Source organism: Palaemon carinicauda, chromosome 6 (assembly GCF_036898095.1).
Source record: "Palaemon carinicauda isolate YSFRI2023 chromosome 6, ASM3689809v2, whole genome shotgun sequence".
Lineage (NCBI taxonomy): Eukaryota > Metazoa > Arthropoda > Malacostraca > Decapoda > Palaemonidae > Palaemon > Palaemon carinicauda.
The window spans coordinates 28,677,949-28,705,186 of record NC_090730.1 but is presented as its reverse complement, the minus strand read 5'-3'; the positions used below and the strand labels follow the sequence as shown (position 1 = coordinate 28,705,186).

General features: G+C 41.7%; 1 protein-coding gene across 2 annotated transcripts in view; it reads left to right on the top strand.

Annotated features, from left to right (window-relative positions):
* LOC137642536 (zinc finger FYVE domain-containing protein 1-like) overlaps window positions 1–27,238 on the top strand; it is a 164,360-nt gene that overhangs the window by 13,420 nt on the left and 123,702 nt on the right. For both annotated transcript variants that reach the window (XM_068375172.1, XM_068375171.1), the window contains exons 2-4: window positions 3,668–3,795; window positions 13,181–13,294; window positions 15,769–15,875. In XM_068375172.1, coding sequence (XP_068231273.1) covers window positions 3,705–3,795; window positions 13,181–13,294; window positions 15,769–15,875 — 312 coding nt within the window. In that variant the 5' untranslated portion in view covers window positions 3,668–3,704. The remainder of the gene's footprint in view (window positions 1–3,667; window positions 3,796–13,180; window positions 13,295–15,768; window positions 15,876–27,238) is intronic.

Here is a 27,238-nt window from a genome sequence, read left to right as displayed (position 1 = left end):
TTTCCTTTCCTCCTCCCATGTCCTCGGATGGTAATGGGGTCTTCCGGCCTGTAAGTCCACCCCCTCCTCCTAAAGTGTAAGTCTCTTAAGAAAGTAGTTCGAGGTAAGTACTCTGTGTTGGAACAAATCACAAATTTTCAGTAATTTGTATTTTTCCTAACAGTACTTACCTCGAACTACTTTCGGGTTATTGCCCACCCATCCTACCCAGAGTGTCTTACAGGAGTTCGAGTAGTACTTAAACATACGCTTACTGACGACTCAGACCTAGCAGCAAGCTCTCGCACGCTGACCCCGGGTCACCTCAGGGAGAGTATCCATCCGCCACGGAGGGACCCGACAAGGGAAAACGGAGATTGGGGAAACTACGCAAAATTCTTGGTCGGTTAGGGAGGAGATCCCAGTTACTCCTAAGAAAGTAGTTTGAGGTAAGTACTGTTAGGAAAAATACAAATTACTTAAAATTTGTGATATTCTGGCAGATAATTTGAGCAGAACAACTTATATACTGTAGTTGGCTCCGAGAGGTCTTTGAAACATCAGATAGCCAACAAAGTCTGGGCTTTGTGAGGTTCATCGATGATCGACCTGTTTGGGACTTCCCTCATCTGGAGGCTTCTAGTATACTGCTCTCTAGTACCAGATCCCCAGGTAGTCTGGCAGGACGCCTTCCAACACCAGTGAGGCAACATGGACTTCTACTCGTTTCCCTTCTGCTAAGTAAGGAGGCTTCTGAATAAGGTAATGATATTGTAAGATCTCTCGATGACCGTAATAGCTCCGGTTCCCGAATCATCTTCATCTGATTATGTAGGGACCAAGATAGCTCCCTCCTCTTCCCGATCTACTCAGACAACCACACGTAAAGATATTTTCACAGCTGGAGTTTGTCCAGCAACTCCTCGCAGCAAGAGGCTTTTCGCAACCTATTGTAAGAAGAATGTCAGGATACCTTTGGAAGTCGTCTTCCGCTGTCTATCAGGCGAAGTGGCCTATCTTTTGTGGTTGGTGTCGTGAAAGGGGTATCTCTCCTCGCAGTGCCACTATCCCAGAGATTGTGGAGTTTTTGTTTTACCTCAGGGAGGAATAACTGCTCAGTGCCGGCAGTGAAAGGCTATCACTTGGGCTTGAGCCTAGCCTTTAGATTGACTGGAGTTAACATTCCCTCCTAGATGGAATTCTCTCTCCACATACGAAGTTTCGGGTGCACTTGCCCTCAATCGTAAGTCAGACCTCTTCCTTGGAACGTACCTTACAAACTGATTTGTCAGTCATCTGACTACGACTTGACTCTTAAGATGGTTTTTCTGATAGCCCTGGCCTCTGCAAAGAGAGTCAGCAAGCAACATGGTCTATCTCAACGATATTGCCCATTCAAGGGGATGGGGGCCAGGTGACACTCGACTTCCTCCCTGAGTTTGTTGCCAAGACTCAAAATTCGACTGTAGTGGATCCTGGATTTGTACCCTTTTGTATTCAGTCATCGTTCTGTAACTGATGACCCAAATCAACTGTTATTATGCCCGGTGAGGGAGCTGAGGAAGTATCTCAAACGAACCGCCATACCTTGTTCACAATGTCCACAGACTATTCATCAGTACGGGGTAGATTTAAGAGTAGGATCACCAGAAATATGATCTCTGACTGGATCAGACAGGTGATCGAACGAGCCCTACAATCGGAACTTCACTCCTTTCAACCGTAGACCCAGAACTCACGATGTCAAGGGTATTAGCATATCCCTGGTGTCCAAAAAGAACTACAGTATTCTGTGACGCAGGTTTTACAGGAACCTAGATACCTTCTCAATAGGAAGTGGGGTGGATGCATAAAATGTGGTCGGAAACACCTCGGTTCCCTTGTAGGACAAGTAACAGTTGGTTGAGGGCAGATGTTTCCTGGTGGTACTTCTAGAATGAATATGTGAGTGACTTGCCTCTTCGTTCTTCATTCTCCCCTCTCTTGGGTTTTCAACACTCAAAGCACTCTGCAAGCTGACCTCCTCTGACTGCAGGTGAGTGCCATTATCCCTTGTGTAACCTGATATGTATGCATAAGTATTTGTTATGTCCCTGATCTAGCTAGGTGGAATCTGGCGATGTCTAGGTTAAGTATGGAGCTTAACTCCAAGATTGCCCTTACCTGTTCAAGTCACATTGATTAATTCATGCACTATCGCATGAATTGCTCAGGCCATTAGCCCTCTCGTGGATGTTAAGAGTTAGCGAGGTGACAGGGTCTCTCTAAACAGCTCATGTGAAGCACAGAGGCACATCCTGGGACAAGAACTTACAAATTAGTTTAGGACTTCCACCCACCTAATGATGAGTCTCCACTATAAAGAGCGAAAGACGTACTGAACCAAATGACAAATTTGGAAATAATTTGTATTTTTCCTAACTACTATATACAGTACAGTACAAAGTTTGAGCTCTCTGCACATACTTGTTCCACCATTACCCATCGCCCAAGAAGTCTTGCCTGCAATTTCAAAATTAAGTTTTGTTATCAGGCTGGGTGTGAATGGGGTGACCGGTCTTTCCCCCGCTAACTAGCAGTGGGTAGTTACACCTCGCTAAAGTCTTAAGGCTAGTTTCAGCTGTTGCCGAAATATATCTCCACTGTTAGGAAAAATAAAAATTCATTGCAAATTTGTCATATTACAGTACTGTACTTATATTATCTGTTTTGTACTTTATATACATCTGTACTGTATACTACAAGTGTTTGTTTATGTCTTACTAATGACGTTTCATGTAATTTTCAAACTTGCTCAACATATCAGGCAAAAATATATCTCTGACAAAGTCTCCTGTTTGTGCTAACATTTTGAAGTTAATAGTGACATTGCAGTTCAGGGATGCTAATGATCCAAAGTCTTGCTGCCCTCACTTTGAAATATTAAGGGGAAGGTGGAGTAATGACAGCCTTCACCGCTAAGAGACTCATTTATTCATTATTGTTGGTTTAAAGCAAAGTGTTCTTTCCCACTTTTAAGGGGTGGTTGTCTGATGTACCCTCTTCAGTGCCTTTTATCAAAGGTATCCTCTTCCTCAAAATTGCTTCTCTCCATATCATCTTTCACATTATCTTACCATCTAATTCTTACCTCCTTGATCTTACCCCCTTAACAAGTTCCTCCCAAGCCAGGAGCTCCTCACTCCCTCCCCACCATCCATCCTCATCTCAGTCGTGACACTTTTATCACCTCTGTAATCTTTACTATGTCTTTCATTCTTCTTATTTCATCATTTTCCAATATTTCAAGCAGTAATAATCCCATAATCCACCTCAGAATCCTCATTTCTGTTCCCTCAAGCTTTGCTTCCTCTTTTCGTAGAGGTATTATACTGTAATTATATTACAGTTGAGTGCCAAATCTACTTTATTATGGCGTGTTATAGGGTTTTGTTCTCCCTAGGGTTCCCTTGATTTCAGAGGTGGTCAGTTGTTTAGCAAAGGAATACTTTTCATGCAAGATTCCACTGAAGATGCAAGTTTGATGTGATTTTTATTTTTAGCTCTTTTTCTTTTTAGTATAGTACTGTACATAGAGTTTTGTATTGAGCATTTTTTTTTCTTAAGCATTCCTGTAGTTTTAATTATTTGTTATGCAAAGTCTGCTTTATGTATTTAAGTACTCCTAAAATCTTGCTTTTCATTATAGGTCAGGCAGCTTAAAGTGTTGAATTATTTTTGAGAAGATGGACACAAAGTCGAGAAGCAGTAGTGGTCCAGGGGTTGCACGTAACATTGGAATAGAAACTTCTAGAGGTGTTTCAAGAATTCCAGCAAGTAAGAAAAATTTTTTTTGTATGATTTTAGAATCAAACACTGTCTAGCTACTGATGGCCATTTGAGCATGATTGATATACAGTACACTATTGTATATGTCGGCAAAAGTCATTGCTGTACAGTTAATGGGATTATAGAGGAAAGACCCTGATCTAATGCATAGGCACTACTGTTATGTTATATAAAAACAGCACAAAACACATGCATGTGTAAATATAGTACTTTAACTGCTTAGCAAAATCAAGGGAAGTGTTAATCATGGATAAGCTATCCAATTTGATATGCAGAAAGCATTTAACTGTATGTTTTTTCCATGACTAGTACTCTTTACCAAATGGGTCTGGGAGTCATGTCCCTTATAGTTGCCCCCTATATTATCTGCATTAGATCAGAATGTCAATAAATTTGAAGTAAAAGATAGAAAATATTTTATAACCGTAATGAAAACCTAATAGTCCTGTAGCTAAATATAAAAGACTGTACCAAATAAGCACTTGGTGAAAGATGAGTATGCAAAAGATCAAATTTGCAAAGGTTAATATCTTAAAAAGATAAGACTGGAAAGAATTGTGCTTATGCTTGTTTACATTTGTTTACTGCTGTCAGATTGACAACAACTTGACCCCTTTGTATATTTCATGCGAGGTGTTTATTTTTTTCCAGCAAGTTGTGCAAGAGCATACCTCATTCTCTTAATATCCACACTTTTATTATTATTATTATTATATTATTATTATTACTGTATTATTATTACTTGCCAAGCTACAACACTAGTTGGCAAAGCAGGATGCTATAAGCCCGGTGGCTCCAGCAGGGAAAATAGCCCAGTGAGGAAAGGAAACGAGGAAAATGAAATATTTTAAGAATAGTAACAACATTGAAATAAATATCTCTTATATAAACTATAAAAACTTTTAACAAGAGGAAGAGAAATAAGATAGAATAGTATGCCCGAGTGTACTGTACTCTCAAACAAGAGAACTCTAACCCAAGACAGTGGAAGACCATGATACAGAGGCTTATGGCACTACCCAAGACTAGAGAACAATTGTTTGATTTTGTATTGTTCTTCTCTTAGAAGAGCTGTTTACCATAGCCATAGAGTCTCTTCTACCCTTTTGTGATGGGAAAGCCTTTGGTTTCTTCCCAAATAGCTGTCCAACTTCTTTAATATTGTATTTACTCGAGTTGTTACCTGATAAGTCCAATATTTTTGAGAGAGCCCAATGAGCGTCTGTTATTTTCACTTTGTGGTTGTGATTAACATTCCTGTCCGTGAATGGCAGAATTGTAAAAGCTATCTTTACAGTCTACAGTTGGTTTTCATCTAGGATCAACACAGCCTTTTTTTTTTTATCCTGGCAATGAGGGAAGCTACAACCACTGTACAGTAGTACTATAGGAGAGCCTCTTGAAGTTACTGTATACAGGTCTCCAGAAACTTCTCCTCTTGACCTTGACCCTTGGTCATATTTTGAAAGTCAGATTCAAAGTGAAGAGTATTTACTGCCTTCATCATAACTTGTTATACAAAGATATTATAAATGAATTTCTGGTGATTTGTCAGTTTTTAGTTATGATTATAATATATTTGTTAAAACTATTGAATGACCCAATGTCAGGAGGTAATGCCTACCAAATATTTATTCCCAAAAGCTATTGTTCTTCCCAAGTCATTTTGAACCATAAGTTTTGAATGCTTTCTCTCAAGAAGAGTGAGAAACTTTCTTTTGAAAGAGGTTAATATTAATTGACTTGTCAGAAACTGTAACATGCATTAGATAGCCATCTGGTGATATCTCTCCTAAGGAGGAGCTGGCTATATCTCTCCTGAGGAGGAACATTACTAAAAGAGGCTACTGCATATGCTTTATGTAGGGGACTGGCATAGCCTGATCCACTGAAGGAGGAATAAGGTCATGTGAATTATTTTGATCCTCAAAAATTGCATGCTCAAGCAATAAGGGTGGTTCTGATATATGAAGCTGTTGACAGAAAAATTTTAACAAAAAATTTCACCACATAATAAATGTGACCATTCAAGGCTGCAACTAAAGAATAAATGAGAAATCAAGATGGCGGCAGCTGAAAATGGGATGATGTTTACACAACCGCTCTATTTACCAGCGCCTCATACCAGCTGGATCAAAGGGGTTTTTACATGCTTCATGGCAAAGATTTTCACATTTCATTTATGGTGGTTGATTATTATATTTCTACTTTAGTCAAAGTTTTTCAATATTAATCTTACCCGATAATCATGTAGCTGTCAACTCTGTTGCCGACAGAAATCTACGGTCGGGATACGCCAGCGATCGCTATACAGGTGGGGGTGAACACCACAGCGCCATCTGTGGTCAGGTACTCCAGTACTTCTTGTCAACACCACCTCAATTTTTCCTCTGTCGTGCCTCCGGCTAGACCTACATGGATACGCTGTTGATTCTGGAGTTATTGCTCACGATTTGGTGATGTATTTGCTCTAGAGTTTAGCCTTCGCTATTCAGGAAGCTTTATCATTAGCTTAGCAAATTTTTTTTATTTAATTTTGGTGACGAAGAGAGTATGAACTCTCTTTCACTTTTAATGGCCGACCCTTCCCTTAGACGGAAGTGTTGGTGTCGAAGAGAGTATAGACTCTCTTTCTTAATTTTGCTTAACAAAAGTTATAGATTTATTTTATATCTCTCCGCCTTTTATAGGCCTCTTCGATTAACTTCCTTTTATTATAAACTTATTAAAATTAATTTTTATATTTGTTTATAATCGACCTTTCCTAATAGTAGGCGGTCTTTTCTTGGAACCGAAGTTAATTAACATTGAGCCCGTCATTTCGTTTTTACCTTTTAACATATTATGCTATTTTAATGTTTTTGAAAGAATTTCTTTGATAGTCTCGTACTGTTTTCAAAGTTGAACTAACGTTTTGTTTTGTCTCTGCAGTTGTTGACGTTCAGAACGTTCAACTTGCGCTCTATCGTTACGATAGAGAGAGAGTATTCACGGTGTCACGTTGCAGTAAGAGTAGAACGATTCTATCGTTTTGTTCATTCTTTCTTAGCTTAAATGGTTTTAATTCTAATAAAGGAACTTTTTATTTGGGAAATCTTTCAGTTTTTTTCCTTTAACAATAATATGTTTTAACGATATATATAATTGGGCTCATCTCTCAGGTTCTAAGTCAACAGAGAGAGAGAGAGAGATAGAGACGGAGGGAGAGAGAGGAGGATAAACGTTTTGTTCAAGCGGGTAACGTTGTTATCGTTTTTGCTCTTCTCCCTAGTCTCTTTAGGGGAAGAAGGTAAACGTTTCTAGAGTTTTATTCTTGTTCTCAGACTTTATGCGGTGAGAGATTTTAAACGTAGTTTATTTGATCTAGTGTTTAGTCTCTTTTCCAGCCACTGAATTATTTATCTTTCATTATGTTTTTCTGTTACATTGTAATACTGTTTTCGCAATTACTAACTTTTAATGAAGGATAGAATTGCGTGTTTCAGGTACAAACCACTTAAAGTTTCGAGTTCAGTGAAATAAGTGCAAACAGAAAATCAAAAGTGATAAAGTGATAAGCGCAAAGTGTTACAGTGTTGCGTTCGAGGGTGCGTCTGTTCGTGCCAGTTATTCGCCTAGTCTGGGACCTCTTACAAGCTCCCAAGCAGGGGAGAAGTAACGTCGAAGGACTTATGGGTTCATCAGGCCTTGATCGACGAACAGACGTTTCCCTCCGTGGTTTCGGGTGTAACCAACTCACGTAGCCGACGTGATCACCCCACCCACACAAAGACGAGAGAGCCCTTTTATTCCTCGTCTGCGGAAGAGGTTTCTCGCAGAAACCATGGACCAAATCTTGCAGCTTTTAAGTGCAAGTCGGTCCCTTCCGCGCAAGTCCAACTCCTAGGTGGTGCCATTAGCACTGGGTCAGTTCGGACTTGCTGCAGTACGACAACTGCACACCTCCCAGAGAGGCAAGGTGGTATCGCAACAGGCAGTAACTCCGTCTGTTGCCGCACCAGCTGTTTTAGACCCTCAGTCTCAACGGACAGTAGCTCCGTTTGTTGTTGTCTTTCTTAAACTCTAGTGGTCTATGCTGCAGACAATGCAGTCTCAGCTTGCGGTGTTGATGCAGGAGTTTCAGGCAGAGAAGGTTAGCACACCTCCTCCTGCGAGCGCTCCTCCACCTCTGCGCAGTCCACCCTGCCAGACGTATGATGTTGAGGCTCCTCCTGCCTCCATGCGTGAGCTGCCGCATTGGGAGTTGCCAGGTACCAGCGCTATGCAGCAACCTCCACTTTCCTTGAGGCAGGAGCCTCATGCTATGCGGCAACCGCCTCAACTCTTGAGGCAAGAGCCTCAACTCTTGAGGCAAGAACCTCAACTCTTGAGGCAAGAGCCTCAACTCTTGAGGCAAGAACCTCAACTCTTGAGGCAAGAGCCTCAACTCTTGAGGCAAGAGCCTCAACTCTTGAGGCAAGAACCTCAACTCTTGAGGCAAGAGCCTCAACTCTTGAGGCAAGAACCTCAACTCTTGAGGCAAAGAACCTCAACTCTTGAGGCAAGAGCCTCAACTCTTGAGGCAAGAACCTCAACTCTTGAGGCAAGAGCCTCAACTCTTGAGGCAAGAACCTCAACTCTTGAGGCAAGAACCTCAACTCTTGAGGCAAGAGCCTCAACTCTTGAGGCAAGAACCTCAACTCTTGAGGCAAGAGCCTCAACTCTTGAGGCAAGAGCCTCTCTCTGCGCAGCCACCTCCTCAACCCTTGAGGCAGACGCAACTCTTGAGGCAGGAACCTCATGCTTTGAGGCAGCCGCCTCAACGCATGCAGCAACCGCATTCTTCACAGCATGAGCCTCTCTCTGCGCAGCTACCTCCTCAACCCTTGAGGCAGACGCAACTCTTGAGGCAGGAACCTCACAGGAGCCTCATGCTATACGGCATCCTCCTCAAACCATGAGGCAGGAGCCTCATGCTATGCGGCATCCTCCTCAACCCATGAGGCAGGAGCCTCATGCTATGCGGCAACCTCCTCTACCCATGAGGCAGCCTCATGCTATGCGGCATCCTCCTCAACCCATGAGGCAGGAGCCTCATGCTATGCGGCATCCTCCTCAACCCATGAGGCAGGAGTCTCATGCTATGAGGAGCCTCATGCTATGCGGCATCCTCCTCAAACCATGAGGCAGGAGCCTCATGCTATGCGGCAACCGCCTCAACCCATGAGGCAGGAGCCTCATACTATGCGGCATCCTCCTCAACGCATGCGGCATGAGCCTCATCCCTTGCAGCATGAGCCTCATCCCATGCAGCATGAGCCTCATACCATGCAGCATGAGCCTCATCCCATGCAGCATAAGCCGCACGCCATGCAACATGCTCTGCTTACCTTACAGCATGCTCTACATACAGCATGCTCTGCATACAGCATGCTCTGCATACCTTACCGCATGCTCCTCAGTCACATCTTTGGTTGTTGCCAACTCACTAGACTGTCAAGCAGTTTCATAACGTTGCCTTCTAGTCTGCTGCTTTTGCACCAGTGAAACTCTCACTGAGAGAACTTAGCTTTTCTCGGATATGGTTCCTGTAGATGAGAAAGTGCTATTCTCCCTCCTTCTGATATTCCCTTGAGGACTCTGTCATTTGGAGAGGAGCCTTTAGCTGCTTAGCCTCCTATGGACTTTTATTTAAGCATAACATGCTTCCAGGGAGGGTAATGGTTCCACTTCAGTCGCTAACCCCGTCTGTTACCACACCTGCTTCCATAGACCTTGAGCTTTGTTGCAAGACATGCAGTCCAAGCTTAGTCCTTGTTAGAGGATTTTTTGTTTACGGAGTCAGTGTGTCACTGGGAAGACGTTCAACAACCAGCAGAAGTGACTTGTTGTGACGCAATGCGGCAACCTCAGCAACCCGATAAGGAGTTGTCTGTACGACCCAGACAGTCTAGACAGCTTCGGGTTGTCGCTGTACTTCCTCGCTTCCCCATGGTTGACAGTTCACAGACTGTGCAGCAGTACCATGATCTTGTGTCCGGCTCCGTCAGACGACTAGCTTTTAAGAGCTCCCACAAGTCGTCGCTGTCTGGAGATTCTCAGATGGACTATGGATCTGACCAAGGAACTGGGCCTCCTGGTCAATTTTGAGGAGTCCCAGCTCGTCCCATCCCAGACCATTGTCTACCTGGGTATGGATCTTCAGAGTCGAGCTTTTCGGGCTTTTCCGTCGGCCCCAAGGATCTACTAAGCCCTAGATTGCATCCAGAGCATGCTGAGAAGGAACCGATGCTCAGTCAGGTAGTGGATGAGTCTAACAGGGACACTTTCATCACTGGCCCTGTTCATCGAGTTAGGGAGACGCCACCTCCGCCCCCTTCAGTATCATCTAGCGGCTCACTGGATAAAGGACATGACGCTAGAGACGATCTCGGTTCCTGTTTCCGAAGAGAGGAGGTCTACTCTCACGTGGTGAAAGAACAGCTTTCTTCTCAAGGAAGTCTACCTTTGGCTGTTCAGAAACCCGACCGCCGTCTCTTCTCTGACGCATCAGACACGGGCTGGGGTGCGACTTTGGACGGACAGGAATGCTCGGGAACATGGAATCAGGAGCTAAGGACACTTCACATCTATTGCAAGGAGCTGTTGGCGGTTCATCTGGCCTTGATAAACTTCAAGTCCCTCCAGCTTAACAAGGTGGTGGAGGTGGACTCTGACAACACCACAGCCTTGGCTTACATCTCCAAGCAGGGAGGGACTCATTCGTGGAAGTTGTTCTAGATCGCAAGGGACCTCCTCATCTGGTTAAAAGATCGAAAGCTCACGCTGGTAACGAGGTTCATTCAGGGCGATATGAATGTCATGGCAGATCGCCTTAGCCGGAAGGGTCAGGTCATCCCCACAGAGTGGACCCTTCACAAGAATGTTTGCAGCAGACTTTGGGCCCTGTGGGGTCAGCCAACCATAGATCTGTTCGCTACCTCGATAACCTAGAGACTCCCGTTGTATTGTTCTCCGATTCCAGACCCAGCAGCAGTTCACGTGGATGCTTTTCTGCTGGATTGGTCCCATCTCGACCTGTATGGATTCCCGCCGTTCAAGATTGTCAACAGGGTACTTCAGAAGTTCGCCTCTCGCAAAGGGACACGGCTGACGTTGGTTGGCTCCGCTCTGGCCCGCGAGAGAATGGTTCATAGAGGTACTGCAATGGCTGGTCGACATTCCCAGGACTCTTCCTCTAGGAGTGGACCTTCTACGTCTACCTCACGTAAAGAAGGTACATCCAAACCTCCACGCTCTTCGTCTGACTGCCTTCAGACTTTCGAAAGACTCTCAAGAGCTAGGGGCTTTTCGAAGGAGGCAGCCAGAGCGATTGCCAGAGCAAGGAGGACATCCACTCTCAGAGTCTATCAGTCTAAAGGGGAAGTCTTCCGAAGCTGGTACAAGGCCAATGCAGTTTCCTCATCCAGTACCACTGTAACCCAGATTGCTGACTTCCTGTTACATCTAAGGAACGTAAGATCCCTTTCAGCTCCTACGATTAAGGGTTACAGAAGTATGTTGGCAGCGGTTTTCCGCCACAGAGGCTTGGATCTTTCCACCAACAAAGATCTACAGGACCTCCTTAGGTCTTTTGAGACCTCAAAGGAACGTCGGTTGTCCACTCCAGGCTGGAATCTAGACGTGGTCCTAAGGTTCCTTATGTCATCAAGATTTGAACCTCTCCAATCAGCCTCCTTTAAGGACCTCACATTAAAAACTCTTTTCCTCGTGTGCTTGACAACAGCTAAAAGAGTAAGTGAGATCCACGCCTTCAGCAGGAACATAGTTTTCACATCTGAAACGGCTACATGTTCCTTGCAGCTCGGTTTTTTGCTAAAACGAGCTTCCTTCACGTCCTTGGCCTAAGTCGTTCGAGATCCCAAGCCTATCCAACTTGGTGGGGGACGAACTGGAGAGAGTACTTTGCCCAGTTAGAGCTCTTAGGTACTATCTAAAAAGGTCATAACCTTTACGAGGACAATCAGAAGCCTTATGGTTTGCTATCAAGAAGCCTTCTCTTCCAAGGTCTAAGAACTCAGTTTCTTACCTATTCAGGCTCCTGATTAGGGAAGCACATTCTCATCTGAAGGAAGAAGACCTTGCTTTGCTGAAGGTAAGGACACATGAAGTGAGAGCTGTGGCTACTTCAGTGGCCCTCAAACAGAACCGTTCTCTGCAGAGTGTTATGGATGCAACCTATTGGAGAAGCAAGTCAGTGTTCGCATCATTCTATCTCAAAGATGTCCAGTCTCTTTACGAGAACTGCTACACCCTGGGACCATTCGTAGCAACGAATGCAGTAGTAGGCGGGGGCTCAGCCACTACATTCCCATAATCCCATAACCTTTTTAACCTTTCTCTTGAATACTTTTTATGGGTTGTACGGTCGGCTAAGAAGCCTTCCACATCCTTGTTGATTTGGCGGGTGGTCAATTCTTTCTTGAGAAGCGCCGAGGTTAAAGGTTGTGATGAGGTCCTTTAGTATGGGTTGCAGCCCTTTATACTTCAGCACCTAAGAGTCGTTCAGCATCCTAAGAGGACCGCTACGCTCAGTAAGGAAGACGTACTTAATAAAGGCAGAGTAATGGTTCAAGTCGTCTTCCTTACCAGGTACTTATTTATTTTATGTTATTTTTGAATAACTAATAAAATAAAATACGGGATACTTAGCTTCTTTGTTAACATGTATGCTGGTCTCCACCCACCACCCTGGGTGTGAATCAGCTACATGATTATCGGGTAAGATTAATATTGAAAAATGTTATTTTCATTAGTAAAATAAATTTTTGAATATACTTACCCGATAATCATGATTTAATTGACCCACCCTTCCTCCCCATAGAGAACCAGTGGACCGAGGAAAAAATTGAGGTGGTGTTGACAAGAAGTACTGGAGTACCTGACCACAGATGGCGCTGTGGTGTTCACCCCCACCTGTATAGCGATCGCTGGCGTATCCCGACCGTAGATTTCTGTCGGCAACAGAGTTGACAGCTACATGATTATCGGGTAAGTATATTCAAAAATTTATTTTACTAATGAAAATAACATTTTTCATTAAAAAAGAATGGCACATAAATTACAGGGAATTTTATTGAAATAATTATTTATTTTGAAATTTAAGTTATTTTGTCTTTAGATTGTCACATTCTTTTTTTTTTTATTTAAAGCAATATTGTAAAGTTGTCTGAGCATTTAAACTATCTTGAAAACTTTTACCAGTGATAGAATTGAACATTCATTATGCAATTCTTGCTTTTTGTATATTATCATGATGGGGGAAGGAATGATTTTAATCTTCACTGTATATAGTAAAATGCCATATGTTGATGGTACCCATTGAAATTGACAGGTCTCTCTGTTCCTTCAACAACTTCCAACGGCAATTCAGCCATCATGAATTCCCTTGCTTCACTTGCTTCTGAAGGCCATTATGATCATTCTTTGAATTCACTGACTTCGTTTCGTAAGTTCCTATGCTTGTTTTTTGTGAGATACTGTATATTATACTGTACTTTATAGAATAATCTTAAGAATTGTGTACACTACTGTAATTCTAATTTTGTTGTAATAGGAGTTATTAAGATTTAGGCTTTTTTAAATAACGAAAGTCATTAGTAAAAAAAGTTATTTCTCAGATGGAAACATTTGGTTAAGTTTTGATATCATTGCTGTATAAATAAACTAATGTACTAAGAATTTACCAAGTGACATTGGTGATATTTTTGGCGATTAAAAGACATTCATTAAGTTTACATTTTGAAGTTTTATTTTTGGATTGATAGTTATCATGAGCTGGGTTAAAGTAGGAGGAAATTTTAATGAAAGACAATGTTTTTTATCTTTGAAATGTAAAATATGATTAACCTCTTAATTATTATTATTATTATTATTATTATTATTATTACTTCCCAAGCTACAACCCTAGTTGGAAAAGCAGGATGCTATAAGCTAGGGGCCCTAAACAGGGAAATTTAACCCAGTGAGGAAAGGAAACAAGATAAAATAAATTTTATTTAAGTAGTAACAACATTAGAATAAATATTTCTTATATAAACTATAAAAACTTCAACAATACAAGAGGAAGAGAAATTACATAGAATAGTGTGCCCGAGTGTACCCTCAGGCAAGAGAACTCTAACCCAAGATAATGTTTCAAAAGAATGCCTATCATCTTAATTAAAAGATATGTTGTTTAGATACTACGTAATTTCAACATAAAATCATGATTATTTTATGTAAAATAGTGATTTTTACAAACTCATTTTGTGATATTTTTATGGTCATTAATGAGTTTTTGTACAAATTATAGTATGCCTATTTTTGGTCTATCATGAGATATCTCTTATGGATAGTTTTAGTAATTTTGAAGATATGCATTGCATAAAAACATAATATATTTTTCATTTCATTTTTATGAATAAAAGTATTTTTTCATTACATATGGATAAAAATATTTTTTCTCTTCATTTGAATAAGCAAATAAATCTTTTCTCATCATTTGAATAACGAAAGTTTTTTTCTATCAATTTCACATAAACCTTTCAGTTTATTTCTCAGGAAATGAATCCTCAGTATCACTGTCATCATGGAAACTTGCCATAACTCGGCTAAGATGATAAATAAATAAAATCAATAGACTTAGAAAATTACATGAGAGCAATGTAATAAATCATTAATATATCTTATACACAATCTAAAATTAAAAGAAAACAACCAGAATTATAGAACATTGGACAAAATGAAGTACTGTACTGGTAAAACAAACAGATTCTCAATGTTAACCACTCGAGAGCTAGTAATGGTGATTACTCGAATTGAAAAAAAAAAAAAAAAGACATAAAAAACAGTTCAGAGACATCAACATAATAAATCAATGATATAACATAAACAATCGAAGATGACAAATACAGCAACCAAAGTTATGTAAAACCAGCCAGACAAAAAGACAAACCAACAAACAAGCAGCCAGGATGATATTTGACGTGCTACTAATGACATAGTGTTAGAAAAAGTCATTCTCGACTTCAGCAGCAAGTATCACTGCCAAATGTACGAGACAGTAGAGCATGAGATATCTGGGAAAAGCCTTAAAACAACACTGTGAATTACAAGAGACCTCGTATTAGTCCTATGTTAGCATTTAACTTTTTCATGAAATATCTTGTGGTAAGTCTAAAATTTTTAGAACACTAATCACAAGATATCTCGGATTAGTCCAGTAAGGCAGTAAGGGGTTAAACTAAATTGAGAACCATTACCTTACTAGCACAAATTACGATTTGGTAGAGTGTCAAATCACTTGATGTCAGATCACTAAGAGTTCGGGTGGTAAGTTAGTCAGAACAGTATTGCACTAGCACTGGTAATGTATGTCTAGGAAGACAGAAAATTGGTCAGAGTTAACATGCCTATTCATTGTGATGAGAAGTTGGGATGAGATCTAGGATCCAGGGCTCTCTCCAAGGTAATAATTGAGGGACACTGTGTCAGGGAAGTAATGAGATTGGTTAGGGAAAGAAACTACCTTGATGGATATTTTTGAACGGTGTAAATTTATTAGTATTATTATCAGGCTTTTAACCAGACTACAGACTTCAGATAAACCCTTAAGGGAATGACTCAGCCCCATTAAATAAATGTTATTTTTGGGTTACTTCAAATTCCTACTACTTTTGTGTTTTTTGATCGATTTATTTCATTTAAAAACTATTAGAGAATTCTATGCCCTAAAAGTATTACAACGGAAAGTTTTATAGCTTTCTTAATTTTTTTTTTATAATTGTTCATTGCTTATATACCCTGTACTGTACTAGTATTTAGTGGTATTTTTAAGAAATAGGAAAGATCGGGAGTCTATGGTTGCCAGTTTCATAGTTAAAGGGTATCACAGGTATTTTGTCTTAAGTTTATACATAATAACTGATATTTGTGTTGCAGAGAGTAATGCCACCCCAGACATCCTAGAAAATGAGATGAAAAGTGTTGATTTGGGACCTGTAAACAAGGAATGCTTTAAACTTATCAATGAGCAAGAAGAACTGCTGGTAAGACATATGTTTAAATCATTTTGACTGTACTGTAATAATAGATAGCTGCTTATGTGATTTCCACTTCATGAACATATTGTAAGTGTAATTTATTTTTAGACATAATTGTTCTTGTTAATTTTAAGTTTGCAAGGCAGTGATGATAGTACAAATTAAAGATTTATAGCTCTCAGAAGGTAGAAGGAATAGAATATCTTACTTTGATATGCAGTGTTTTTAACCAATTAATTTTAATTTGTTGGATTTTTAGGTGATTGTATTTTTCAAAAATATGAATTCCAAAATATTTCTCTGAAAGTTTTGTTTTTTCTTCTTTATTTTTTTTTCTTTTTTTTTTTTTTTTGTGGGGGCGGGCGCTCCATTAAACATGCTTGATTTGAAAGTAGTTTAGCTTCCCTTATTAGAAGTTTGTTTTGAATCCTTTTATGAACAGTATATCTATATTGATTAAACTTTTTACATTAGTTTACCTCTTTATAACAACAGTGATAGAGTTCAACTAAACTAGGTATAAAGTATCCTTGGGTAGTGTGTATCCAGATACAAGCCACTCTCCTTCAAGAGAGGGTAATTAAATAAAGGTCAAAGCAATGGTTAGAAAATAGGTACGTTCAGGTCTTGGATATACAATTTTTAAGGCTTTAGATTTAGTTTAAATTTTTTATAATACTTCTGATATTTGGATTTTTATGAATAGTACTTACCTGGCAGTTATATATATATAGCTGATATCTCTAAATCGGCAGAATTTTTCAAAACGAGGGAACTGCCTTGTGGTGGTTGGGAGGTAGGTGGTCACATCCGTCACAGGGTGGTACAAGAAACCATTCCCGTGTCCAAGACTTCAGTTCATCTCTGCCGGCTGGATCGAAAACATCGTCAGTCCACCATTGAGAGTTTTTCGAATCATTTTCCCTTCATCGCTTTTTTGGACTTCGTTTGGTGAAGTACACTGATTTAGGGATTTGGCAATCGTGTTTTGTTATTTTTATTTACTTTGTTTATCATGAGTGAAAACTTAATTTTCGTGTTTGTGCGAGTGATGTATGCAAGGTGAGGTTACCGAAAGTGTCGGTTGATCCTCACAGTTTGTATGCAGAGGTTTTGTTTGTGCACTATATTTTAGGTGCAAAGTTTTTAATCCTGATGATGGAAATACGTTCCGGCAACTCTATGACGTCACAGTCGTGTGACGTAATCTTCATTGTATGTCTTGCAAATTCTCTTTATTTGTTTTTTTATGTAAAGAATGGGAGGAATTCCACTTATAAAAGTTTTTTAACTTTTAATGTAAAATTTTAAAGAAATATTTGTCCAATTAGTATTCGTTCTTTAAATCATCGATCTAATTTTATAAATTAAATAGAACTAGCGTATGGTTAATTTACGCTGTTACTATCGATGCAGTCCCAACATGCCTTGGTAGCGTTCTTTTCGATATGGGAATTAAAGTGTTGGCTATAATTCTCCAACAACAACGATATGGGAATTCTAGTTTTAGTAGTATTTTAACTTGTATGTTGATGGAGTGGTGAGAGAGGTGAATGCTCGAGTGCTTGGACGAGGATTAAAACTGGTAGACGAGAATGACCATGAATGGGAGGTAAATCAGTTGTTGTTTGCAGATGATACTGTACTGGTTGCAGACACAGAAGAGAAGCTTGACCGACTAGTGACAGAATTTGGAAGGGTGTGTGAGAGAAGGAAGTTGAGAGTTAATGTGGGTAAGAGTAAGGTTATGAGATGTACGAGAAGGGAAGGTGGTGCAAGGTTGAATGTCATGTTGAATGGAGAGTTACTTGAGGAGGTGGATCAGTTTAAGTACTTGGGGTCTATTGTTGCAGCAAATGGTGGAGTGGAAGCAGATGTACGTCAGCAAGTGAATGAAGGTTGCAAAGTGTTGGGGGCAGTTAAGGGAGTAGTAAAAAATAGAGGGTTGGGCATGAATGTGAAGAGAGTTCTATATGAGAAAGTGATTGTACCAACTGTGATGTATGGATCGGAGTTGTGGGGAATGAAAGTGATGGAGAGACAGAAATTGAATGTGTTTGAGATGAAGTGTCTAAGGAGTATGGCTGGTGTATCTCGAGTAGATAGGGTTAGGAACGAAGTGGTGAGGGAGAGAACGGGTGTAAGAAATGAGTTAGCGGCTAGAGTGGATATGAATGTGTTGAGGTGGTTTGGCCATGTTGAGAGAATGGAAAATGGTCGTCTGCTAAAGAAGGTGATGAATGCAAGAGTTGATGGGAGAAGTACAAGAGGAAGGCCAAGGTTTGGGTGGATGGATGGTGTGAAGAAAGCTCTGGGTGATAGGAGGATAGATGTGAGAGAGGCAAGAGAGCGTGCTAGAAATAGGAATGAATGGCGAGCGATTGTGACGCAGTTCCAGTAGGCCCTGCTGCTTCCTCCGGTGCCTTAGATGACCGTGGAGGTAGCAGCAGTAGGGGAGTCAGCATTATGAAGCTTCATCTGTGGTGGAAATGTGGGAGGTTGGGCTGTGGCACCCTAGCAGTACCAGCTGAACTCGGTGAGTCCCTGATTAGGCTGAAGGAACATAGAGAGTAGAGGTCCCCTTTTTGTTTTGTTTCATTGTTGGTGTCGGCTACCTCCCAAAATTGGGGGAAGTGCCTTGGTATATGGATGGAGTAGTATTTTAATTTATATGTTCCTATTGTTTACATTTATATATATAGATACGTTATTGCTATATCTGTTCTTTTTATCATTACAACTCGCTTGTTTTTGAAAACCCTTTGAATTAATTGTGGATTACATTTATTTTCCCTTTTTCTGTTCATTTTAATCTTTAACGTATAACTTTCCCGGCGTTTGTTTGTAACTACCGGGTGGGTATTTATGACATTTAATTTTACCGGTGGTTATATGTAACTACCGGGTGAGTGTGTTCAACATTTATTTTTAATCTCGACTCTTGCCCGGTGGTTTTTCTTTTTGTGACCGCCGGGTAAGTATGTTTGAAACTTTATTTTTTTATGGAAATGTCAGTTTAATATTTTATAAAAATATTTTGTTACAGTTTATATAGCAAGTACTAGAGACGATTTTGCTTTCTCATTCAAGCCCGTGGCAGAAGAATAAGTTCTCTCACAACGGGCAGGACTAATTATGGTCTTTTGTATAAGAGTTTAATAGTGCAAGTTTCAGTGCTAAATTAGGCATTGGATTCTTTCAGCACAGTGGACGTCGTTTTCCTAGCCTTAGACCTCTTCCAAGCTCCCCGGCCCATGGGAGAAGGAACGTCGATCGGCGAAAGGAAACGAGAGGCATTAGCTCACGAGCAAACGCCCACGCGAGCGTTCCTATTATCGTTCCCAAGAATGCTCGCCCTTGCCATGGGAAAGCAAGAGCGTTGGACGTTAAGATTCTTTCACTGCTTTTAGAGTTTCGCATTGCATCTCTTTTGATTTTAATGGCAATGCTATAAGTCATAGATATTTGCTGATAATATCAATGCTTACAAACCATCATTGACTCGGTTTTTGTCCCAGAGCGCCAGTCGGCCTTATGAACCCTCTGGTCGGAACCGAACGCGCCGAGCGGCATAATGAATATCATTTTGCCTTAACGCTCGGCGCTAAGTCTTTCAAGACAGGACGATCGGCGCCTCGTCTTTCGGGGCGAATGCAGCCTCGTCTTTCGGGGCGAATGCTGCCTCGTCTTTCGGGGCGAATGCGGCCTCGTCTTTCGGGGCGAGTGCGGCCTCGTCTTTCGGGGCGAGTGCTGCCTCGTCTTTCGGGGCGAGTGCAGCCTCGTCTTTCGGGGCGAGTGCAGCCTCGTCTTTCGGGGCGAGTGCAGCCTCGTCTTTCGGGGCAAGTGCGGTCGAGTGCAGCCTCGTCTTTCGGGTCGAGTGCAGCCACGTCTTTCGGGTCGAGTGCAGCCCCGTCTTTCGGGTCGAGTGGAGCCCCGTCTTTCGGGTCGAGTGCAGCCCCGTCTTTCGGGTCGAGTGCAGCCCCGTCTTTCGGGTCGAGTGCAGCCCCGTCTTTCGGGTCGAGTGCAGCCCCGTCTTTCGGGTCGAGTGCAGCCCCCGTCTTTCGGGTCGAGTGCAGCCCCCGTCTTTCGGGTCGAGTGCAGCCCCCGTCTTTCGGGTCGAGTGCAGCCCCGTCTTTCGGGTCGAGTGCAGCCCCGTCTTTCGGGTCGAGGGCAGCCCCGTCTTTCGGGGCGAGGGCAGCCCCGTCTTTCGGGGCGAGGGCAGCCCCGTCTTTCGGGGCGAGGGCAGCCCCGTCTTTCGGGGCGAGGGCAGCCCCGTCTTTCGGGGCGAGGGCAGCCCCGTCTTTCGGGGCGAGGGCAGCCCCGTCTTTCGGGGCGAGGGCAGCCCCGTCTTTCGGGGCGAGGGCAGCCCCGTCTTTCGGGGCGAGGGCAGCCCCGTCTTTCGGGGCGAGGGCAGCCCCGTCTTTCGGGGCGAGGGCAGCCCCGTCTTTCGGGGCGAGGGCAGCCCCGTCTTTCGGGGCGAGGGCAGCCCCGTCTTTCGGGGCGAGGGCAGCCCCGAAATCTTTCGGGGCGAGGGCAGCCCCGAAATCTTTCGGGGCGAGGGCAGCCCCGTCTTTCGGGGCGAGGGCAGCCCCGAAATCTTTCGGGGCGAGGGCAGCCCCGTCTTTCGGGGCGAGGGCAGCCCCGTCTTTCGGGGCGAGGGCAGCCCCGTCTTTCGGGGCGAGGGCAGCCCCGTCTTTCGGGGCGAGGGCAGCCCCGTCTTTCGGGGCGAGGGCAGCCCCGTCTTTCGGGGCGAGGGCAGCCCCGTCTTTCGGGGCGATAGGACAATAGCCGCCTCGTTCTTTCGGGGCGACGACACGTCTTATAAGATCTTTGTCAAAGGATGACTTTAGTGATCACTTTTCTCCTGTTGAATTATTTGGGGTTAACGGAAGGAGAGCATCCTAAGTTCTGTTCTCCATGTTCCCCACCCTCTTGAGTTTTCACGTGGTCATTAATGGAGCTTTAAGAATATATTAATTTTTATTTCTTAAAACAGAAACCTATAATGCCGGCTTCCTTATCAGATAGGCCAGGATAGCAAGGGTGGAGGTCTAGCCGCGTTTAGGTCGAAGACCTTGTGGCAGCCCCACAGAGATTTTTTACGACCCCCTTGGTGGATTGCTGAGTCTCTTAAGGAATACAGGCAATGAGGCTGGATAATTTTGAAATCAGAGGTCATAATTAAGGTACGTACTTCTCCTTTTTTCTTTCTCTCCCCTCCCTCAAGAGTTGGTCAAAGACAGGTTTTGGTGTCTTAATCAGCAAGAGATTTTTTGCATGCTTTTTTCTCTAACCGAACTAACAACAGTAGGAGCCAGATTTGGCTTCTTCTGGCGAGCATGGGAGAGGAGAGGAGCAGACCTTCGGTCCGTGTTTTTACTAAGGATGGATGCGAAATCTTTTTCCTAGTGAATCCTCCTTTGTTAGTTACTCCGATAAGACTTTTCTGCCTAACCGACTTTGCAACTTCAATGTCTCTCTTTTGGGAGAGGGAGTCTTTTGTCCGGTTCTGGACATAAATGCTCTTTATGCCTTCGTTCAGAAGTCAAAGTTCTCCATGGAGACATCAAAATCTTTGGAGAAGAGGGGAGCAGACCTTTGGTCAATACTTCTTCTGAAGGAGGATTACTTTTTCCTTTTATAGGGAAACCTCCTTTAGTTTTTAGCTACAACGATTCTCTCTCCCAGTTCTAGAGAGGAGTCTAAGTGGCAGGCTGTGCAATCAAACTTTATCTGAGGTTTGTTTACAAGAAAGAACGGGTGTAGAATGGGTCAGTTTCGGGCCGTGTGTTTCGGTCTCAGCTCCGCTCCTCTATTGTTCACTTAACTTTTGCTTAATGTAGCAGAATACTGCACTCAAGAGAAATCAGAGCATCCCTGTATCTGGTTTTTCAGATAACGTTGAGCCTATCAAATAATTAGGTCTTCCTGTCAACAAGAAGTCTCTCTTCTGACACCAGTACGCTCAGCACTACGTCTTTTAGAACGTTCAGCGTCTCGCTCTGTTTACCTCTCGGCTCCACGTCTTACAGGCTCCACATCTTACAGGACTTTCGGCACCACGTCTTACAGGACTATCGGCGCCTCGTCTTTCAGGACGCTCAACGTCGAAGTTCTAGCATGAGGCATGACTTTGAACATGAGAATCTAGGATTTCGTGATGACACTAGTCGAATCGTATGTCGAGATCAAGGACGCCTTCGTTCTGATCTCTTGGATCTAGAAAGGAGGTTTGTTCGAGGGCAAGAAACATCAGGGCAAACATGCTCAGCAGGAAGAGACTTGTTTTTCTCTCAAAATGGTCTCTCAACCCGCAAGTATGTCAGTCTCTGGATGTTGTGGGGCAGACCTGTAACAGACCTTTTTGCCTCCAACTGGAAGAAGAGGATCCCCTACTGCTGCTTCCTAGTCCCGGATGAGGAGGCTGTAGCAGTGGACTCGATCTTGATGGATTGGACAGGGGGGGACATGATTGCGTTGCCCCCGTTCGAGATCATCAATCTGGTCTTCAGGAATTTCGCTCTCCTCGATTCGGGGCGAATGATCCTAGCGGCTCCATTCTGGCCTGCAAGGGAATGGTTTTCGGAAGTGATGGGCATGTTGATGGACTTCCCAAGAAGACTTCGGCAAGTCCAGATCTAATTCAACAGCCCCACTTCGAGAGGTATCATAAAACCCCCCTTGCTCTCAAATTGACTTCCTTCAGACTGACTAGAAGCTTGTCAGATCTCGAGGCTTTTCGGCACATGCGACAAAAGCTATCATGAGAGCAAGGAGGATCTCTTCACAAGAGTCTACTAATCTAAGTGGGAGACCTTTAGAGCTTGGTGCCGGCAGCACAAGTTTTCCTCAACCACTACCTCTCTGAGCCAGATTGCAGACTTCTTCTTGTACCTCAGACAAGATGCTTAAGCTGGCTGTATCTACCATCAATGGATACAGCAGTATGCTCTCGGCCGTCTTTAGGCATAGAGGCCTAGAATTGTCCCAAAATAAAGATTTGCAGGACCTCATTGGGTCTTTTCAGACGATGTAATAGGTACAGTACTCTTAAACCTGGATGTGGTGTTTAAGTTTCTGTGCTCCAAGAAATTTGAACCTATCTCGCTAGCCTCTCTTCGAGTTGTAACAAAGAAAACCCTCTTCCTTATGACTCTAGCGAATGCCAAAAGGTCAGCGAAGTCCAGGCGATTGAGAAGAGAGTGAGCTTCAATTAGGATAGGGCAGTTTGTGCCTTAAGGTTCATCTTTCTCGTAAAGAGCGAGAACCCTTCGTAACCCTGTCCTACGACGTTTGATGTCATTAACCTTACGAACCTGGTGGGTCAAGAGAAGGAAAGACTTCTCTGCCCAGTTAGGTCCCTCAAAGCTTTTTTGGCTCACACTATGAACGTGAGCTGTGCATCCAACTAGTTATGGTGTTCAGTGAAAGATCTACCAAAAACCCCTGTCTAAGAATGTTTTGTCCTTTTTCCTGAGGGAAAAATTAGGGAAGCCCACCTCTTGTGTGAGGAGGAACACTTTGCCCTGTTGAAATTACAGGCTCACGAAGTGAGGGCCATTGCTACCTCTCTGGCATATCAGGAATATATGTTAGTTAGGCTATTCATGGATGCAATTTTCTGGAGGAGCAACTCTGTCTTCGCTTCTCATTAACTTAGAGAGGTGAGAGTAGACTTTGGCAAGTGCTATACTTTGGGCCCATACATAGCTGCGGTTTCTGTATTAGGCAAAGGAGTTAATAACCCCACTCAACCTTAGTTTATATGCATGTATGAGGGTTTGTGTTTTTATGATAGTCTGAGGACTTCGTCTTCTGGTACGGTTCCCTCAGTCTAGATAGATAGTTTATGTCTATGTTGCAGGGTTAGGTGGTTAGTTTTAGTAAGGTTGCATTTTCTATTATATGGGGCGAAGGTAGTTTCTGAAGTCTAGTCAAGTTGTTGGTCTTATCCCTTTGACAGACTCGATCGAGTTTTTTCCAGCATTGCAGGCTTACTCCTGGATAAACACTCGTAAGGGAAAGCGACTCTAGAGGCTGTACCTTTGAAATCAGCTACCTTAGCAGGCAAGGAATCAAGGTATTTTTATCTCCTACAACTCTTTTGTTGTTTCCCCAACGATGTTTACTGTCTGTTTCCCTCCTCCAAATGTGTGAATCAGCTATATATACAGTAGGGTCCCGAATTATGCGAGAATTTGGTCGATTAATGACCTCGTGTAAATGGAAAATCGCGAATTTCGAAACACAACTAACAGAAATAATTCCATTGCGGCCATGGCAACCAGCAATTTGCCTATTCAAATGTGTTTACTACCCATTTCCAATACTTTCTTTGTACTATACTGTATTTCTTTATAATATCAAATTGTTCTTGTAAATAAATAAAACATTTAATATACTTAAAAGTTCTAATAACTGGAAAAATGGTTAAAATTACAACCAGGATAGGTGTAAACACCATATATTTCCCGTTATAACACAACCCAAAATACAGACAAATGTTAATGTTTGTCATATCTATTGTATAATACAACTGGTGAATAGCAAAACCATCATTCTATAGACTAGCTTGTTGTATGATTGAAAATCCAGAATTATCAAAATAAAGGCGATTTTATATCATGCGTTTCCTAAACACGCTAAAAAGCACAATCGAAAACGACAACCAATGTTTTGTTTACGTTTATCTCTGATCACAACGAAGAAACAGACGCATTTATACATCTGTGTTTTGGAATTGACAGCAATTTTACCAAGTATAGATTATATGTTGAATTTGTTATTACCAATGTTCTAATTATTTTTTATTAGAACTTTCAAATAAATGAAATGAATGCCATTTATGAAATGTTTTTCTTTATGATGCCGCCTGAAACGGAAACCTTCCATTTGTTTACGCTCCATCTTCGATCATAATAAACAAACGAATGCATTAAACACACATGATCTAAGTCATAACTAATGATATTACAAACATTTAGTAAACATTATGTTATTGCAAATATTTTACTTACCGTATCTATATAAATTCCTAAATTCGTAGCAAAGCTGGAAATTTTTTTTTCCTTATGCGTTTAATCCACAATAGCAAACTGCCGCTAATGACAGAGTGATAACTTACGATAATTCTAAACTGTTACGAAAGATAATTGTCCTTTCCATATCCAAAATACTTTTCCTAACTTCAGTTATAAGTCAACTTGTACCCACCTCAATTATGGATCCATATGCAAAAAAGGTAAAAGAAGAAAGTACTAGGCCTATTTTTAAAGTCACCGAACAATTAGGTTACCGCTATAACGTTCGATGTGTGTGTGTGTGTGAGAGAGAGAGAGAGAGAGAGAGAGAGAGAGAGAGAGAGAGAGAGAGAGAGAGAGAGAGAGAGAGATGGTTTTAAAGTACTAAACAATAAATATGATAGGTTATAAAACATTTGTGTTTATGTAATATTAACTGTATAGATGGTTTGAATAAGTTAAGAAATGGTGTAAACAATTCTTTGTTATTGTATTCGCGCGGAAGCTAGACATCAGCTGATGTGATCACAGCCAAAAGTAGAACAAAAATAAGTTAGCAATACTCGATTTTTAAAACACACCCGAAATTTAACAACATAAGTACATGTTTTATTATAGCGCAATTGACATTTAAAGAGTAAAAATTTTCTGGAATAGAATGGTGTTTCCTAAAAAATAGTGGTTTGCGGACGAAATCGGTTACCGTATTTTAAGCTATGATTGAAATGGATGTATACACGGTATAATTTTTTCGTTTTGTATTTAATTGACACTTCAAGAAAACCGATTTTGGTTTCTTCATCTATTTGTAAGTATTGTATAACGAGAGAGAGAGAGAGAGAGAGAGAGAGAGAGAGAGAGAGAGAGAGAGAGAGAGAGAGAGAGAGATATTATGACGCATAAGGTTACAGACCTAGAACAGGGGAGGATGAAGGTGGGGGGAGTGATGAGATAGGCTGGGTGGACTCCCAGGGGAGACGGTAGGAGACGGGGGAAGGGGGGATTTGGTTGCCAGTGGCTAAAAATAGATTCTGAAAGACGGTAAAGGGAAAAACGAATCCCATCGAATAAACAGAATAAGGAAAGGGAATAAGATCCAGAGGAATAATAGATATAATGGAATGAAAATGACTAGATGGTGTTAGTTGTGATAAGAATAATTTAGATATTTGAAATAAGAGTGTCTGAGGAGGTATAGAAGGAATTCGTGATAAATATAGAGGAATATCAAAGGATACAGTTAGTTTGCATTAAAGGGTTTGTTATCGTTTATCGGCAATGAATAGCCTAAACTTCGGTAACGAGTCGTCAATATTTTGTCATAGTTTAAACAGTATACATTTGATTTGCAAACATTGGTTTTGTAGAGTAGACGGTAAAATAAAATCTAGAGAGAGAGAGAGAGAGAGAGAGAGAGAGAGAGAGAGAGAGAGAGAGAGAGAGAGAGAGAGAGAGAGAGATAGAGAGAGAGAGAGAGAGGGATTTCTGCCATCAAATCTCTCTCTCTCTCTCTCTCTCTCTCTCTCTCTCTCTCTCTCTCTCTCTCTCTCTCTCTCTCTCTCTCTAGATTTTATTTTACCGTCTACTCTACAAAACCAATGTTTGCAAATCAAATGTATACTGTTTAAACTATGACAAAATATTGACGACTCGTTACCGAAGTTTAGGCTATTCACTGCCGATAAACGAACCCAGTCTACTCGTGAAAACCTTGAACGCCCAGAGGGAAAAATAAGGCTTTTAAATATACTGTACTAAACAAAAATAATGCTTTAATATACCATCATTAACACTACCATTACAATTATCGTAAGGTTGGAGAAAGATAAAGATTGCCGAGAACGTAACCACATTTCTGTTTACATTTTGTCAGCTGGACTCGCACATTCAACAGTTGATTTCATTGTTGATGTGGAATTTTATCCTTAAATAGGCTATTCATTATGAAATTATGTTAATGAAATGTAATGTTGATATTGTTTTGTAACATTTATTATAAATCACCGTATTTAGGGCTACCAATATACTTAAAAAGACAATAGATTTGATACATTTTGTAGTGCTTGACTCGCGAACTTTGAACAGCCTCGCAGATACAAAAAAATTTATTTTTGAAAAATAGCGATCGCGGAAAAGGGGAATCGTGTAATTCGAACACGCTTAATTCGGGACCCTACTGTATATATAACTGCCAGGTAAGTACTATTCATAAAAATGGAGTTTTTATGATAAAACAAAGTTTTATGAATACTTACCTGGCAGTTATATATATATTCGAAGGCCCACCCACCTCCCCTCAGGAGACAGGTCGGGCATAGATGAACTGAAGTCTTGGACATGGGAATGGTT